General features: G+C 47.0%; 1 protein-coding gene across 5 annotated transcripts in view; it reads right to left on the bottom strand.

Annotated features, from left to right (window-relative positions):
• RASGRP3 (RAS guanyl releasing protein 3) overlaps positions 1-17,325 on the bottom strand; it is a 101,109-nt gene that overhangs the window by 14,868 nt on the left and 68,916 nt on the right. For 4 of the 5 annotated variants that reach the window (XM_005296278.5, XM_065589219.1, XM_005296277.5 and 1 more), the window contains 2 exons: positions 15,636-15,713; positions 4,670-4,786 (listed from right to left, as the gene is read on the bottom strand). In XM_005296278.5, the coding sequence (XP_005296335.2) occupies positions 4,670-4,786; positions 15,636-15,713 (195 nt within the window). The remainder of the gene's footprint in view (positions 1-4,669; positions 4,787-15,635; positions 15,714-17,325) is intronic. The other variant, XM_042848439.2, reaches the window with a different exon arrangement.

Genomic DNA, 17,325 nt, shown 5'->3' with positions numbered 1-17,325 from the left:
GACTGTAGGGAAAAGGCCAGTTCCTCAAAGAAAACTTGCCCTCAATAGTAACCTAATGTACATCCTGCTGTGCTCCCACCACACGTACAATAATCCTACTCACTTTTATTCACACATGCTGTCAAATCATTCCCCTCTTGCACCATACAACGTAACCCTTTTCATCCTGCATCACGTACTTGGTAAAACACCACGCACCCATAAAACACTTTCTTTTCCGTATTACAGATTTTCTTGATTACATTTTATAAGTTTATGACCAAAGCTGTTCCTCTCCTCTCCAATATAATAAAGTAACTCCTCGCTTAATGTTGTAGTTATGTTCCTGAAAAATGCGACTTTAAGTGAAATGATGTTAAGCGAATCCAATTTCCCCATAAGAATTAATGTAAATGTGGGGGGGAGGGTTAGGATCCAGGGAAATTTTTTCCACCAGACAAAAAACTGTATATATATATATATATATATATATATATATATATACAGTTTAAGTTTTAACACACAGTATAAGTTTTAAACAAACAATTTAATACTGTACACAGCAATGATGATTGTGTAGCTTAGTTGAGGTGGTGAAGTCAGAGGGTGGAAGAGGGTGGGATATTTCCCAGGGAACGCCTTACTGCTAAATGATGAGACTGAGCCCTCAAGGGTTAACACATTGTTGTTAATGTAGCCTCACACTCTACAAGGCAGCACGAATGGAGAGAGCGGAGACAGCATGGCAGACAGAGACAGAGGCACACACCCTGTGTGTGTGAAAGAGAGAGATACACATTGCCCCTTTAAGTACACTGACCCCACTCTAAGTACATTGCCTTTTTACGTAGATCAGCAAGTTGAGACAGCAGCTGCTGCTAACAAGCTCCCTCTGTCCCAAGCCCTGTCATGTCCCCCGCCCCACTCTATGGAGATGGGGTAAGCAGGGGGCAGGAGCAGGGGGGAGGGGAACACTTTGACATTATCCCCCCCTGCACAGCAAGCAGAAGGCTCCTGGGAGCAGCTCCAAGGCAGAGGGCAGGAGCAGCACATGGCAGTGGGGGGAGGGACAGCTGAACTGCCCGGCAATTGATAGCCTGCTGGGCGGCTGCAGCACAGGGAACTTAGGGGAGCAGGGAGCTGATGGGGGGCTGCCGGGCCACCCTGGTTCCAAGCCCCCACCAGCTAGCTCCAGCTTGCTGCTCTAGCAGTGGACAAAGCAGGCAGCTGTCAAACAATATTATAAGGTAGTGTAGTGGGGTGGCTGCCCCACTCCCACAGAACAGGGGTTGAAAGCAGCCCTGGAGAGGGCTGTGGGTGGAAAAAAGAGTTAAAAACAGCCAAGCTACACTGAGAGAGGAAGCAGCCACAGCTGTGGCCAGCTCAATCTGGGCTGGAAGAGCTAATTCCCAGGACGACCAGTAGGAGGCGCTGTGCCAATGAGTCTTTGCCCCGCCACAGGGAGCATTGTGCAACTTTAAACAAGCATGTTCTCTAATTGATCAGCAACGGAACTATGTTAACCGGGACGACTTTAAGTGAGGAGTTACTGTACTTCATAAATCTACTTTATTTATAAATACCTTGACATCCAGATCCCCTGCATTCAAACACACACACTCAGTCTATGACATACCACCTAATGTAAACACAGATAGTGTCTCAAATTCACAAGGTTGCATGAGGTAGTGTAAGCAAAACCCTCCCCCTGCCACACTCATTTAATTTCTTTGTAGCTATTTGCATTCCCACTGTACAGAAGCATAAGGAATTCGAAGTCACATGCCATAAAACTGGGAAAAAGGTGTATGTCAAAGTCAAAATAGTTTTATGGAAAAATAGATCTTGTCAAACCATCTGATTTCATTTTTTGATGCGGTTACAGATGTGGTTGGTAACACAACTCTGTAGATTTATGTATATTCAGATTTTTGAAAGGCATTTGACTTAATACTGCATGATATTCTCATTAAAATGTTAGCACTATACAATATCAACAGAACACACACTAAATGGATTAGGAACTAGATAACTGACGGATTAAAAAAATTAGCTGTCAATGGGAAATGATCAAATTATGCTATTCAACATTGTCATCGATAATCTGGAAGTAGATATAAGATCACTGCTGAAAAAATTTGCAGATGATACAAAATTGGTGGAATGTTAAATAAGGATGAGGGCAGTACAGTCATACAGAGCAATCTGGATTGCTTGGCAAAGTGGTTCCATTCCAACAAAATGTATTTTAATACAGCCAAATGCAAGGTCACGTGTCTAGGAACAAGGAATGGGAAACTATGGTGGAAAAAGAAGAACAGGAGTACTTGTGGCACCTTAGAGACTAACAAATTTATTAGAGCATGGAAAGTTTCTGACTCTGAAAAGGATTTAGGGGTCGTAGTGGACAAGCAACTCAAGATATACTCCCAGTGTGATGATTTGGCAGAAAGGGCAAATGCAATCCTTAGGGGGTATAAGCAAGGAAATAATGGATTTTTTTTCTCTCTATATTACCTTGGTGAGACCAACACTTAGAATATTGCACATTTGGTTTCGGTGTTCACACTGTAAAGAGGGTATGGGAAAATTGGAGAGGTGCAGAAAGGAGCCACAAAAATGATTTGACAGTTGGAGAAATGACTTGAGTGACAGACTTAAAGAGCTCAATATATAGTTTATCAAAAAGAAAAGAGGTGATTTGATTACAGTGTATAAATACCTTAATGGGGAGAAAATCCCAGGTACTAAAGGGCTCTTTGATTTAGTGTAGCGGGTCATGACAAGAACCAATGGCTGGAAGCTAAAGCCAAATTCAAATTAGAAATAAGGCACGCGTTTTTAACAATGAGGGTGAATACTCATTGAACTAACTACGAAGGGAAGTGGGGGATTCTCCATTTCTTGATGTCTTCAAATCAAGACTGACTAAAGTGTATCTTCCAGAAAGCCATCCAGACACTAATGCAAGTAATTGGGCTCATTAGAGTAGTAAACTGAGTGAAATTCAATAGCTTGTGTTGTACAGGAGGACAGACTAGCTGATCTGATGGTGTCTTCTGGCCTTAAGAAATCCCAAAACAAACTAGCACTCTATGGAAAGTAGAAACCTCCTACTTTCCATAGAGTGCTAGTTTGTTTTGGGATTTTTTAACTTTAATGTAGGTCTTCTTCTGGCTCCTCAGTATGCAAATTAGCCCATTAAGAGTCCGTTACACTTCAGTGGAGCAAATGTAGGTAGTTCTAAAGGAATCTAAATTAGTGAAAAAATTATTTGTTCCACCTTACATAGCCCTTCCGAATTTGGTCCGTTAGCTCCAGAGCACAATTCTCAACCTAATTATGCCCACATGTCTGATATCAGCCTCTAAAGTGGGAGACAGAGACTGACTATGCTACCTTCAGCATGCACAATATGCTCTAGACACTCAACGACAGTCTAAATCAGAAATGGGTCATAGATTGCCTTGTAGTTTTTATTTTGCAAATCCAAAAAACCCCCCCAAAAAACAAAACAAAACAAAACAAAAAACAACGCAGGACTGTTCAGATCCAGCTCCCATTTTATCTGAACCACCAAGGTCTAGTTATAGCTCATCTCTAGGATTAATGCAGCCCAGATCTTTGCACTCAAAGGCCCTGCTCCTGTTCCCATTTAAATAAATGGCAAAACTCCCATTGACTTCAATGAGAGCAAGAGATGGTCCTAACTGTGCTGCAGCTGCAATTAGCACAGGCTTATGGTGGTCTGATATCACAGGATCATGTGAGCTAATCTTAGCCAATGATTAATGGTAACCAAGTCATAAAAAACAAAAAATCTATTGGCCTTGTGGTCCAGAATAGAATGGAGTTGAGGTTTATAGTAGAAAATTGTTTTCCTGATGTTTCGAAACCTTGCTGATGGCACCAATACAATGCTCAGGCTACCAAATGCTGCTAAACTAGGCATGGCTTCTCTCTCAAGATGGCTCATTGAGAGGCAGGGAATTTAGACTAAGTTTGTCAGATCCTGAACAAAAAAATAAAATAAAATAAAAATAAATTCTGCCCTTTTGGTTCTGAAGTACAAATTTGACTTGCTTGATTTTTAAGCTGTCAAAAAGTTGCATTAACACACTGATGCCAAGAATCATGAGGTTTGCCAGCAAGTCAGGGCAAACATAAGGTACTGTAGCACTTGGGCAGTGCCGGCTCCAGCATTTCTGCCGCCCCAAGCAAAAAAAAAAGCCGCGATCGGCGGCGGCAGTTCAGCGGTAGGTCCTTTGCTCCTAGAGGGAGTGAGGGACCTGCCACCCCCGAATTGCCGCAGGTGCCACCCTTCTCCCTTGGCTGCCCCAAGCACCTGCTTGTTAAGCTGGTGCCTGGAACCAGCCCTGCACTTGGGGGAGGTTTCAGAAAGTCTTGCAGTTGCACTGGTGCCTGCCAAAATCCATTTGCACCTCATTTTACAAATAGAACCCATAAAAAGGGAAGCCTGACTTCAAACTCTTCTGAAAGTTTATGCTCTGGCATACGGATACTGGGTTGCTGACCTGATCTTTGATTTTTCAGAGTAAAGTTAAAGTCTGACAGTACAAACATGAAGATCACAAGTTACTATAAAATAGAAATTCATCTTGCTCTTGGAAATCTCAGGAAAGGCAAAGTTGCTGTCCCCTTTGAATAATATAATCTCTCAAATACTTACATCCACTAGCTTTCTTATGTGCTTGTTAATGATGGTTGGGTCAGGCTTTGGTAGCACTCCAGATGCCCACTCCAGTGGCACTACTGGCTTGTTAGGGGTCGTTGGGGAGGTAGGTTGCTGACAGAAATTAGAAAACAGTATTTTTCAAATTTTAATGATAAAAAAAAGTTCATTGCTAAAGTAACACTGCAGTCCAGAATGACAAATTATCAGATCATCAAGGCTGTGAAAAACCTGTTTGGTAAGATGTCCAGTAAGGTCTCAAGGAAGAGGGGAGTTCCTTACCTCACACAACTCCAGTTCTCAGACTGTATTGCCCCCATACTGTTGGAGTCCTAAGCCTAAGCATGGAGCCACCAAACCTCCAGGAGCAGTGACAATTGAGGGTGCATGCATGAATAGCCTTTCCCTGCTAACTGTCTCTGGTTTCTTTCTACCTCCAGGTGCTTCAACAGTAACCAGGATCCAAAATAGAGGGGCGGAGGGAAGGTCAGTGTGGTACTGTAGAGACAAGACAATCAGAGAACAGGAGTTACACAAGGTAAGTAACTTCCTTTTCTCCTTACTGAGGTTGCCTCCACAGAATCACACCACTTGGAGACAACTAGCATTGTCCTCCCCGAGGAGGTGGGACAAGGAGCGCTGCTTGTTCAACAGTGACTGAAGCAGTGCCCTCCTGAAATTAACATTTATGCTTGGTGTAGTGTCAAGAGAATAGTGGTTTATGAAAGCATTGACAGAGTTCCACATAGGTGCCCTACCAACTTCTGATAAAGGCATGTTATGACTGCCTGGTTGGGAAGCTGCCAATCCTAGTGGAACAAGTCATAAGTCTTCCTGGCACAGGGACTTTAGGGAGGTCATAAGAGGACTGTGGACTCAGCCTAATCCATTCAGACAGCCTTTGAGCAGAGGGACTAACCTTTGGATTTCTCTCCAAAGGCGCCAGCCAGCCTATTTGATTTTCAGAATAGCATGTTCTTGTCTAAACAGTAGCTGACAGCTCATGTGACTTGAGTTGGGTGAATAACTGATTTTTCAGTTCGTTGGCAGTTCTGAAAAGTTGGAAAAAAAATTCAGTTTGACCCAAACCGACAATTGTGCAAAATTTTGAATAAAAAAAATTGATGACAAACTTCATTTTGGGTCAAATGAAACATTTTATTTGACCCACAACAAAACATCTCATTTTGTTTAGTTTCTGGGTACTGAAAGCGGAGGGGGAGTTTGGTGGTGGGGAGTGCTGCTAGTGATGACTAATTAAATAGTCATTGGAGCAGGGACTTGAACTTGGGCCTGTCATCTCCTAGGTGAGTGCCCTAAAACCTCCCTCCTGTTTTGTGAATAGTGCTTAAGTTCCAAAAAATTATTTTGCCAGAACTATTCACGAATTTGTGTCAATGTCACAAATAGTTTTGGCTTGACCAAAGCTGCATTATTTGGCAAATTAAAAAGAAAAACATATACCCAGCTCTACATGTGATACCTAGAGTACAATCTGACTCACCCTGAGTGACTATGTGGTTTAGGGAAGAAAAAAGACAAGATGGACTTGTTCAAGTGAAAGATCTGAGACAGCCTTGGTTATAAATGTCAAGGGAGGCCTCAAAATAGCCTTATCCTTATGAAAAATGCTGTAAGGTGGACTTGTTTGTTAATGCCTGCAACTCTGAGACACCAGGATGAGGCGATGGCAACCAGGAAAGAAATCTTCAGTGAGACACTGAAGAGAGATCAAGAGCCCAAAGGCTCAAAAGGTGCTTGAGTAATTTTGGCAAGCACTGAATTCGAGTCTCACAGGTTGTCAGGCTACCCGGTAGAAGGATACCGGCTCATGTGACTTGAGGCAGAGCATGTTAAACTATCTAAAACTTAGGCAGTGTTTAGAATTTGTGTTTTAAAAACTCTCAATATAGCTACATATAATAAAAGGATTTTAGACATTGCCATCGAGAGGGGAAAAAAAGGGGTATAGGTTCCTATGTAGCTGTGTTTGGAAGGAAGAGAGGACCTGGGTGTATCAGTGGGGTGGATTAGTTATACCGTTGGCCCAAAGCTGTTAGGAGTTGAGGGACAGGAGCTGCTCCAGGCACCAGCGCAGCAAGTGCGTACCTGGGGCGGCAAGCCGCGGGGGGTGGCGTGCCAATTGCTGTGAGGGCGTCAGTCAGGCAGCCTTCGGCGGCATGCCTGCGGCAGGTCTGCCGGTCCTGCGGCAGGTCTGCCGGTCCTGCGGCTTTGGTGGCAATTGGGTGGCGGGTGGGCGCGGGACCGGCAGATCACCCGCAGAAACGCCACCGAATCCACGTGACCAGCCTGACTGCCGTGCTTGGGGCGGCAAAAAACATAGAGCCGCCCCTGTTGAGGGACACGTACACATTCCCCCTCACTGCTCTTGTAGTTTCTGTAGCTGCAAACCTAGGTATATAATTCCTACAATGAGACTGTGGAGTCAAGTTTGAGAAGGAGAAATCTCTTTACCCACAAGTCCAGAGAGCTCAAGTTAATTCAAACAAGAAAATAATGTGACAAATGATTCTCCAAATCTATCGTGCTCAAACTGTTTTTTTTTTTTATCCCAAGACTAACACGGAGGGACTTTCTTTGCTAGAGTTCATGTCTCAGAGGAGCAGTTTGGTGCACCCCTGCAATTGCAAGTTCCACATTTTTGAAGTACACCTCTACCTCAATATAACACTGTCCTCGGGAGCCAAAAAATCTTACCGCATTATAGGTGAAACCGCGTTATATTGAACTTGCTTTGATCCACCAGAGTGAGCAGCCCCGCCCCGCTGGAGCACTGCTTTACCGTGTTATATCCGAATTCGTGTTATATCGGGTTATATCAAGGTAGCAGTGTACACAGTCTTTTAAAATTAACACACTAAGCTTATAACTACTCTGAATGAGAGTCTAGGTATATTACTGCATTCTTATTGTTCTGGTCACTCTTTGACCTGTCCCTTCCCTTTAAAATAAAAAACATCCTTCAGTAATAACCCTAAAACACCAGAGCATAGCAGAGTGATGCTAGGGTGTCTGGAAACCATTGCTGTAGCAGGGAATGATCCTGTGAGGTACAAAGAGCTCTCAACTCCTGCAGACCTCAGCATATAGAAGGCATTTAGTACCTCACAGTATCTCTCAGTGGAGTTGAATGGGTGGTGCTCTTCCCATCCTATGAAAATTTGGTATTCTGAAAATGTTCCTGTTTTGAATGAGGATAAAACCTTTTCAAGCTGAAGAGAGAGAGAGAGCGAGAGAGACCCCCGAATAGCCAATAGCTTGGTGGTTATGGCACTCAACTGTGAAGTGGAAGATCCAGATTTAAGTCCCAGCTCTAAATCAGGCAGAGTAGGGACTTGAACCTGGGTTTCCTCATGTAGCAGTTGAGTGCTTTAACCACAGGCTATTGGTTATTCAGGGAAGGGACTGGGATGGTGTCTCTCTTGTTTTGACCAGAAATTCCATCCTGGACCTGAGAAACAATTTCCTGATGATGAAGTGTTGTTGACACTTTACCACAAAAAGCTACATTACATTACCACAAAAAGTTCTGATTTTGATGAATTAGCTTTTCAGACAAAAAAAAAAAAGTTGTTTCATCACAATTTCCAGACCAGCTGTAACTCTCCGTTCATAGGAGTGCTCCAGCTTCTGCTGGGAGAGAGCGCTGCTTGTGACACATGCTGAAAGATTAGGCAGCCACCCAGCATGCACAGCAGGTCCAATTGGCTGCCCTTCCCTTGGAGGTGGGGTAATGGGGAAAGAGAGCCTCTCAGAAGGGAAAATCCCTAGTCTGACAGGGAATCCCCTGCAAACCTACAAGAGGGTCTGAAAACCTATAGTCTGTGGGGAAAACCCAGATAGCTGGCAGGAAGTCCAAGAGAGCTTGGGGGCACTTAGCATCTTGCAGGATTGGCCTGCAAGTTTGGCATCTTACTGGTACATGACTATTGATGGAGACAATATGGAGGTTTGGAGATAATGAACAAACCAAAGAACTCCTGCCTTATAGGTCCATTGTTGCTATCCCACATGATATTTTCTTAACATCCCAGCTCATGGAGTTATGCAAGAGAATCAGCTTTTAACCTAATAAATGGAGTGAACCCTAACTGCTCAAACCAGAAGATAAATAAAGAGAACTCCAAACATTTTTAAAGCTGTTAATTTTTAAGCCAGCCTCTATTCTTTTTTTGGGGGGGGGGAGGGGCAGGGGGAAGGTGAGAAGAAATTAGGTATGTTTTGGGGGCAGAGGGGTGGAGGGGAAAAGAGGTTTGAAAAGGGCAATATAAACAAGATTGTGCAGTGGCTCAGCTATTCTGTACACACTTGTCAATTTAAAATTTTGTATACAGTTACAATTAAAATATAATTTGAGCCCAGTTTAAAGGATACACTAGCAGAATGCTGTTCTTTCTAGTGCTGTCTATTAACCATTTTACATATTTCATTGCAAATTTCCTGAAAGCAAATTGGCAAGGCCAAGACATCTTTGGCTGGAGCCTGGATAAAATGCATTATCTATAAAATTATTAGATGGATGAGTAATTGATAGCAACCACATTATACTGTTGGGCTTAGATATGGAACAAAACATTGCCATTACAAATGCTTATTTGATTTGAAATCTTTTTTATTTTTACATTTTTGGCCTGCCCCAACTCAGTAACATCACTCTTACAAATATAAGAATGTGGATGGATATTTTATCAAACCTAGTCCCTCAAAATAATTATAGCTAAGTGGAAAAAGATTTTTTCCTATTTCATATATAGATTTGAATAACCAAATCTATTTGAAAGAATAGCTGCGGTAAAAAAAATTAATGTACAGTGTCCAGAAATTAGCTAATTAAATTTATTGACGTATCAGAAACACTGCATCTGATCATAGTTTTTATGATTCACTCTAATGTCTGTTTTACCTTTTCTTAAGTAACTCTTAAGTAATTTAATTGATTTAAGAGCCTAAGTCCCTTTTGAAAATGAGACTAAGGGCCGGTTTATAATTAAGTTTTACCAATAGGACTATGTCAGTTAAGGGTGTGATTTTTTTGTTGTTGTTGTTGTTGCCAACATCGTTATACCAGTAAAAGCCCTAGTGTAGATACAGTTCTACTGGTATCAAGATGCCGTAACTGGTAGAACTGACTTTGCTTCCCAAACCAGAATAATGTATACAGTATCAGAGCTTTTATACTGTTATAACTGCATCCACACTACAGGGTTTTGCTACTTTTTAACTATACTGGTATAGTTAAAATGGCAACAAATGTTTTAGTGTAGGCCAGCCCTTAGGTGCTTTTGAAAATGTTACCCCTCTTTTCTAAATTTGGGATTATAACAGTATATTATTATTGGTACATTGCCATCAAATGAAAATTGCTATAGCATTTTTTGGTACTCTGTTGCAAATGCTGAGTGACACTGATTATTCATTGATTACTTATATAGAAGTCCCTGATCATTCATGGTATTGCTAAGGTGACAGGACTGCTCCCTGCAGTATTTGGAAAAAACAAACAAACATTATTTATATATTTATTTTAAAAAGAGACTGGAGAATAAAGCAGCGAGATGTTTATTTAATTTGTTCATAGTAATGGTCCATCACTACTTCCTGCCACATTGCCATAGCAATTCAGTGTTGCAGTTGTTGCTGGCAATGGTGGCATATAAGGTTCAGAGGAGGTTCAGAGGAGACAAGGGATGAGGGAGATAGCTTGATTAATGATCAAATAAACATGAGTTTTTACTACCAAATCATGCCCTACAAACCATGAAGAACAAAGAAGCATTAACTTAATTCCAGGAATTGAGAGTGAATTAAATTTGAAAGCCTGTTGAAATAGTCAGAGGAGATGTCCCCATTATCAGGTATTTTTAGAAAAAGGTTTATTTTGTTCTACATTTGACCAGAGCAAAGATGACCTTACAGCACACCGTCCGCAGTAACAGTTCTTATTCATGGGCCCACCACTATGATTATATCAAGAAACTGGATTAATCCCCCAAAATGATTTGCTACGGACAGGGAAACAATGTACTTGGGCTTGCAAAGCTTTTAAAACCTACAAAATGCAGGCAAACTTTGAAAAGACTGGATTTACATAGAATCATCTTAGAAGTTTTGGGACCCAGTCCTGCAATCTGCTAAACATCTCCTAGAAGGTGCCTGGGTTCCCTCAATTTCCATTGATTTTAGAGTTGAGACATGTGCAGGACTGGGCCCTGGATTAGTAAAACAATATTGGAATTAATAAACTGAAAGTGGACTTTTTTGGAGTTTTAAGATTTTTACTGGAGGCCAAATAGTAATAAATTTAAATTAAGAGTCCATTAATACAGATTAAACATTTACTAGATTCAGCCACATTCTATTCTTCTTAAAGCACAATAAAAATGCACCAGTTTCTCAGGGTCCACTCTAATGTGTTCTTTTAAAGCACAGGAAAAATACAGATGTTGAAACATATTCCTACTGTAATATGATTTACATTATTATGAACCATGTTTGAGAGTGCAATATATAGTTGATGTTTGTATAAACAAAGTTAGAAAATGTGATGTGATATAAAATACCAAATCATTAACAGCAGACCAATCTTTGAACTAATTTTTTTTTAAACAAAATGTTATCAATCATTGTCATCCAAAAATCAGAGTAAGGGACCCATGAAAAATATTTAGTTAATAGTAAAATTGTAAATGGTGTCTTAATATAAAACACCACTAAATTTCTTGCAACCTGTTGAGGCTTGGTTAAAAGCCATTAGAGATTAAATCTGGGACATTTTACAAGCAGCTTCTAATTTATCCCATTTACAAATGCATATAAAAACTACGAGTGACCACCTTCATAATAAAACACACACGAAAAAGGCTTTAATTAAACTTGAACCAGGCAAACACCAATGGGTGTATTTTCCTCTAATTCCCAGGCATTTAAGGGTATAATCCAGGGGTAGGCAACCTTTCAGAAGTGGTGTGCTGAGTCTTCATTTATTCACTTTAATTTAAGGTTTCGCATGCTGGTAATACATGTTAATGTTTTTTAGAAGGTTTCTCTCTATAAGTCTATATTATATAACTAAACTATTGTTGTATGTAAAGTAAACAAGGTTTTCAAAATGTTTAAGAAGCGTCATTTAAAATTAAATTAAAATGCTGATCTTACACCGCCAGCCTGCTCAGCTCGCTGCCAGCCTGGGGTTCTGTTCACCTAGACCGGCAGCGGGCTGAGCGGCAGGGCCGGCTCTAGGCACCAGCAAAACAAGCTGGTGCTTGGGGCGGCACATTTTTAGGGGCGGCATGGCTGGCGCCAGAATGCCGCCCCTAAAAATGTGCCCCGGCCACCCTAGTTCACCTCCGCTGCTGCCACTCGCACGCCGCTGCTCGCCCTCCCTCCCAGGCTTTCAAACCTGGGAGGGAGGGGGAGATCCCGAGCGGCCGTGGCGTGGGAAACAGCTGATTCGCGTGCCGCTGCTCCCCCTCCCTCCCAGGTTTGAGAACCTGGGAGGGAGGGGGAGATCCTGAGTGGCCGCGGCGCGCACGCCGCTTCTCCCCCTCCCTCCTAGGCTTGAGAGCCTGGGGGGAGGAGGCAGGGCTGGGGATTTGGGGAAGGGGCGGAGCTGAGGCAGGGGTGGGGTAAGAAAAAAACGGGGGCGGGGGGGCGGCCAAAATTGTTTCTGCTTGGAGTGGCAAAAATCCTAGAGCCGGCCCTGCTGAGCGGGGCCTGTGGCTGGGACGCCGGCTGGCAAGGGGCCGGCAGCAGGGACCCCAGACCTGGGAGGGGAGGGGGGGTTCAGGGGTCAGGGCAGAGGGTGCAGGGCAGAAGACTGGGTGTGTGTGGGGGGGTTTCAGAGGTCAGGGCAGAGGGATGTGGGTGGTTCAGGGCAGAAGGCTGGGGGTGTGGGGGGATTCAGGGGTCAGGGCAGAAGGCTGGCGGGTGTGGGGGTGCAGGACAGAAGGCTGTGTGTGGGGGGGGGTTCAGGGGTCAGGGCAGAGGGCTGTGTGTGTGTAGGGGTGCAGGGCAGAAGGCTGGATGTTGGGGGGACTCGAGGTCAGGGCAGACGGCTGGGGGGGTGTGGAGGTGCAGGGCAGAAGGCTGGCTGTGGGGGAGTTCAGGGCAGAGGGCTGGGATGTGTGTGGAGGTGCAGGACAGAAGGCTGGGTGTTGGGGGGAGGTCAGGACAGAGGGCTGGGGGTGTGTGGGGGTGCAGGGCAGAAGGCTGGGTATTGGGGGGAGGTCAGGGCAGAGGGCTGGGTGTGTGTGGGGGTGCAGGGCAGAAGGCTGGGTGTTGGGGGGAGGTCAGGGCAGAGGGCTGGGGTGTGTGTGGGAGTGCTCGGCTCGTGGGAGTGCTCCCAGCCCCCTGCCCTGAGCGGCTCATGGCAGGGAGCTGGGAGGGATATGCCCTGTTCCACCCCCTTCCCCCAGGCCCATCCCTACCTCTCTCTGCCTGCTCTACGGAGCAGCGAGCACGCTGCCGCTCGGCTCTGCTCCGCTCCCCTTCCCCCTCCCGCTTGCAAGGGCCATCGCCAGCAGGGAAGGGGAGGGGCCGGAATGCACCACGCTGTGCGAAGAAGCGGGGGAGGGGGAACCTTGGCTGCTGCAGGACCAAGCTTTTGCCTCCTGCCCCCACAGGGGAGAGAGGTGTGTGTGTGGGGGACTGAGTGGGTGGGGGGCCGGGACCCTCCCCCCACCGCTCTCCCCTGCCGGGGCAGGAAGCAGAAGCTTGGTCCTGCGGCAGCCAAGCTTCCCTCCTCCCCCGCTTCTTCCCCCAGCTTTCAAACCTGGGAGGGAGGGGGAGATCCCGAGCGGCCGTGGCGTGGGAAACAGCTGATTCGCGTGCCGCTGCTCCCCCTCCCTCCCAGGTTTGAGAACCTGGGAGGGAGGGGGAGATCCTGAGTGGCCGCGGCGCGCACGCCGCTTCTCCCCCTCCCTCCTAGGCTTGAGAGCCTGGGGGGAGGAGGCAGGGCTGGGGATTTGGGGAAGGGGCGGAGCTGAGGCAGGGGTGGGGTAAGAAAAAAACGGGGGCGGGGGGGCGGCCAAAATTGTTTCTGCTTGGAGTGGCAAAAATCCTAGAGCCGGCCCTGCTGAGCGGGGCCTGTGGCTGGGACGCCGGCTGGCAAGGGGCCGGCAGCAGGGACCCCAGACCTGGGAGGGGAGGGGGGGTTCAGGGGTCAGGGCAGAGGGTGCAGGGCAGAAGACTGGGTGTGTGGGGGGGGTTTCAGAGGTCAGGGCAGAGGGATGTGGGGGGTTCAGGGCAGAAGGCTGGTGGTGTGGGGGGATTCAGGGGTCAGGGCAGAAGGCTGGCGGGTGTGGGGGTGCAGGACAGAAGGCTGTGTGTGGGGGGGGGGTTCAGGGGTCAGGGCAGAGGGCTGTGTGTGTGTAGGGGTGCAGGGCAGAAGGCTGGATGTTGGGGGGACTCGAGGTCAGGGCAGACGGCTGGGGGGTGTGGAGGTGCAGGGCAGAAGGCTGGCTGTGGGGGAGTTCAGGGCAGAGGGCTGGGATGTGTGTGGAGGTGCAGGACAGAAGGCTGGGTGTTGGGGGGAGGTCAGGACAGAGGGCTGGGGGTGTGTGGGGGTGCAGGGCAGAAGGCTGGGTGTTGGGGGGAGGTCAGGGCAGAGGGCTGGGGGTGTGTGGGGGTGCAGGGCAGAAGGCTGGGTGTTGGGGGGAGGTCAGGGCAGAGGGCTGGGGGTGTGTGGGGGTGCAGGGCAGAAGGCTGGGTGTCGGGGGAGGTCAGGGCAGGGGGCTGGGGTGTGTGTGGGGGGTGCAGGGCAGAGGGCTGGGGGGTGTTGGGGTGTAGGGTAGAAGGCTAGGTGTTGGGGGGAGGTCAGGGCAGAGGGCTGGGGTGTGTGTGGGGGTGCAGGGCAGAAGGCTGGGTGTCGGGGGACGTCAGGGCAGGGGGCTGGGGTGTGTGTGGGGGGTGCAGGGCAGAGGGCTGGGGGATGTTGGGGTGTAGGGCAGAAGGCTGGGTGTTGGGGGGAGGTCAGGGCAGAGGGCTGGGGTGTGTGTGAGGAGTGCAGGGCAGAGGGCTGGGGGGAGGTCAGGGCAGAGGGCTGGGGTGTGTGTGGAGGTGCAGGGCAGAAGGCTGGGCGTTGGGGGGAGGTCAGGACAGAGGGCTGGGGGTGTGTGGGGGTGCAGGGCAGAAGGCTGGGTGTTGGGGTGAGGTCAGGGCAGAGGGATGGGTGTGTGTGGAGGTGCAGGGCAGAAGGCTGGGTGTTGGGGGGAGGTCAGGGCAGAGGGCTGGGTGTGTGTGGGGGTGCAGGGCAGAAGGCTGGGTGTTGGGGGGAGGTCAGGGCAGAGGGCTGGGGTGTGTGTGGGAGTGCTCGGCTCGTGGGAGTGCTCCCAGCCCCCTGCCCTGAGCGGCTCATGGCAGGGAGCTGGGAGGGATATGCCCTGTTCCACCCCCTTCCCCCAGGCCCATCCCTACCTCTCTCTGCCTGCTCTACGGAGCAGCGAGCACGCTGCCGCTCGGCTCTGCTCCGCTCCCCTTCCCCCTCCCGCTTGCAAGGGCCATCGCCAGCAGGGAAGGGGAGGGGCCGGAATGCACCACGCTGTGCGAAGAAGCGGGGGAGGGGGGAAGCTTGGCTGCTGCAGGACCAAGCTTTTGCCTCCTGCCCCCACAGGGGAGAGAGGTGTGTGTGTGGGGGACTGAGTGGGTGGGGGGCCGGGACCCTCCCCCCACCGCTCTCCCCTGCCGGGGCAGGAAGCAGAAGCTTGGTCCTGCGGCAGCCAAGCTTCCCTCCTCCCCCGCTTCTTCCCCCAGCGTGGCGTTTTCCGGCCCCTCCGCCTCCTCTCACCGGGCAGGCAGCGTGCCACTCAAAATCTGCTCGCGTGCCATGTTTGGCACGCGTGCTGTGGGTTGCTGACCCCTGGTATAATCTCATTACTGCTATTGTAAATATTCTAAAATTGATATGCAACTGTATCCCCTTCAAAATTCAATAAAAGTTACTTACTGATTTAGAATTCCTTGGTTCTAGCACCAATGAGAGCTTGTAAATATCATCTTCTGTGTGGTAAAGGTCCAGGGAAAGCTGTAAATAAGCAGGAAGGAAAACAGTGGTATTTATTCGATCAGGTTGGAAATGATAGCAAACTTAGTAGATTAAAATAAGGGACTCCTTTTGCTCCTACAGAAGTCAATGGGAGTTTTGCCATTTGGCACTCAGCGTATGTAGGGAGGCTTTGTGTGGAGGTGCACTGATATGCAATAATACTATTTTTGATGGAGATATTGTAACTCACTAGCTAATGTGTTACAAGTCGCCCTCTGTACTAGTTAGCAGAGGATATGAACTAGTACAGTCCCCAGCTGCAGTATGTTACAACACGTTACAAAATGTGGCAGGCCTACATTTTGACCATTGTCAAAGGATGAAAACATGTGCAAAGAATTACCCTGCCACAAACACTTCATTGTCAGCAGCTCAGCAATCAACAATCCTGGAAAAAGAATCCAGTGTATATGAGAGATGCAAGAAGGAAACAAACATCTTGGGCATGTATTTGAACATAAACAGAGGTAACATTTTAAACCGTGCTGATTAGAACTTGGCAAACTATTTGAAACAAACCTTTTTGTTCACCTTGGATATTTTTACCTCACAAATTGCTTGCAAACATATCACAGAGTGGTTTTGGTTCAATGTTATTTTACAAATCTTTTATTTAACATATTTCAGCCCACGAATCTCCTGAACCTATTTGCAGTGAGCACTGGATACAGGCAGTTCAAAACTCAAGCTGCTTTGATTGGATATGTAAGTCTCATGGTCCATTTCTATTCCCTGACTGGATGAACATAAAACTCAGCCTCACGCTGCTGGTGCAAATACCTGTCATTACAAATTCAAAATTCACCGTCTGCCCATATTCTATAGCGTCACGACAAAAAACTTCTGCCAGAAAACTTGTTTTCAAGGACAGACATCAATAGTCAAACCTGTCAGTTTTGTCTTACCATAAATTAGACTTCTTATAAGAGGAAATCTGCTACTCTGGAGGATGAATGTGTTGACTGAGCCCATCCAGGCCCACAGAGGCAGCTTGCTCACTTGTGAAGAGCTTTGGTGCCATCTTACTCCCCCACGCCCATATAAAGTCTGTTAACTGCATCACAAACTCCATTCTTCTGCACCTAATACAAGCAGATCACATTACGCTCTCTGCTGGGAAGTCCTAGGACTTTTTTTGGGGTGGGGGGGGGGTGGCAGAGAGGCAGTAGCAATCTTTCCCTTCTGTGTTCCTGCTTCCGCTATCTTTTCTTCCTTTTCCTTCCTGGCAGGCCCAAACCCACAGGACTCAGCAGAGCAGAAGTGTAATAGGATCAATGCTGCTAACTGCTCCAATCCAGTGATGGTTACCGCCAAGAGCAGGGCACTATACCCCATCCACTGCTTGTGAGCAGCAATGATCTGGGATGGTCCCTTGCATCAGAAGCAGGTGCACTATTGCTGCTGCTCTGCAGAGATAATGCCAAGTTGTAACAAAGGAGGAAGTCCCAGTGCTCAATAACTCAAGAGAAACCCTGGAGACTGAGGACACTTGAATCACCAGCATAGACCCTATCTCATGAGGTACACAACCAGATGCAAGCCAAAGGAGAAGCTCCTTCCTTCTGTGGACCAGCAGAGTCCTCAAATACAG

Source organism: Chrysemys picta, chromosome 3 (assembly GCF_011386835.1).
Source record: "Chrysemys picta bellii isolate R12L10 chromosome 3, ASM1138683v2, whole genome shotgun sequence".
Classification (NCBI taxonomy): domain Eukaryota; kingdom Metazoa; phylum Chordata; order Testudines; family Emydidae; genus Chrysemys; species Chrysemys picta.
Note: the sequence above shows the minus strand (reverse complement) of the source record. Positions and strands in the feature narration are given on the sequence as shown.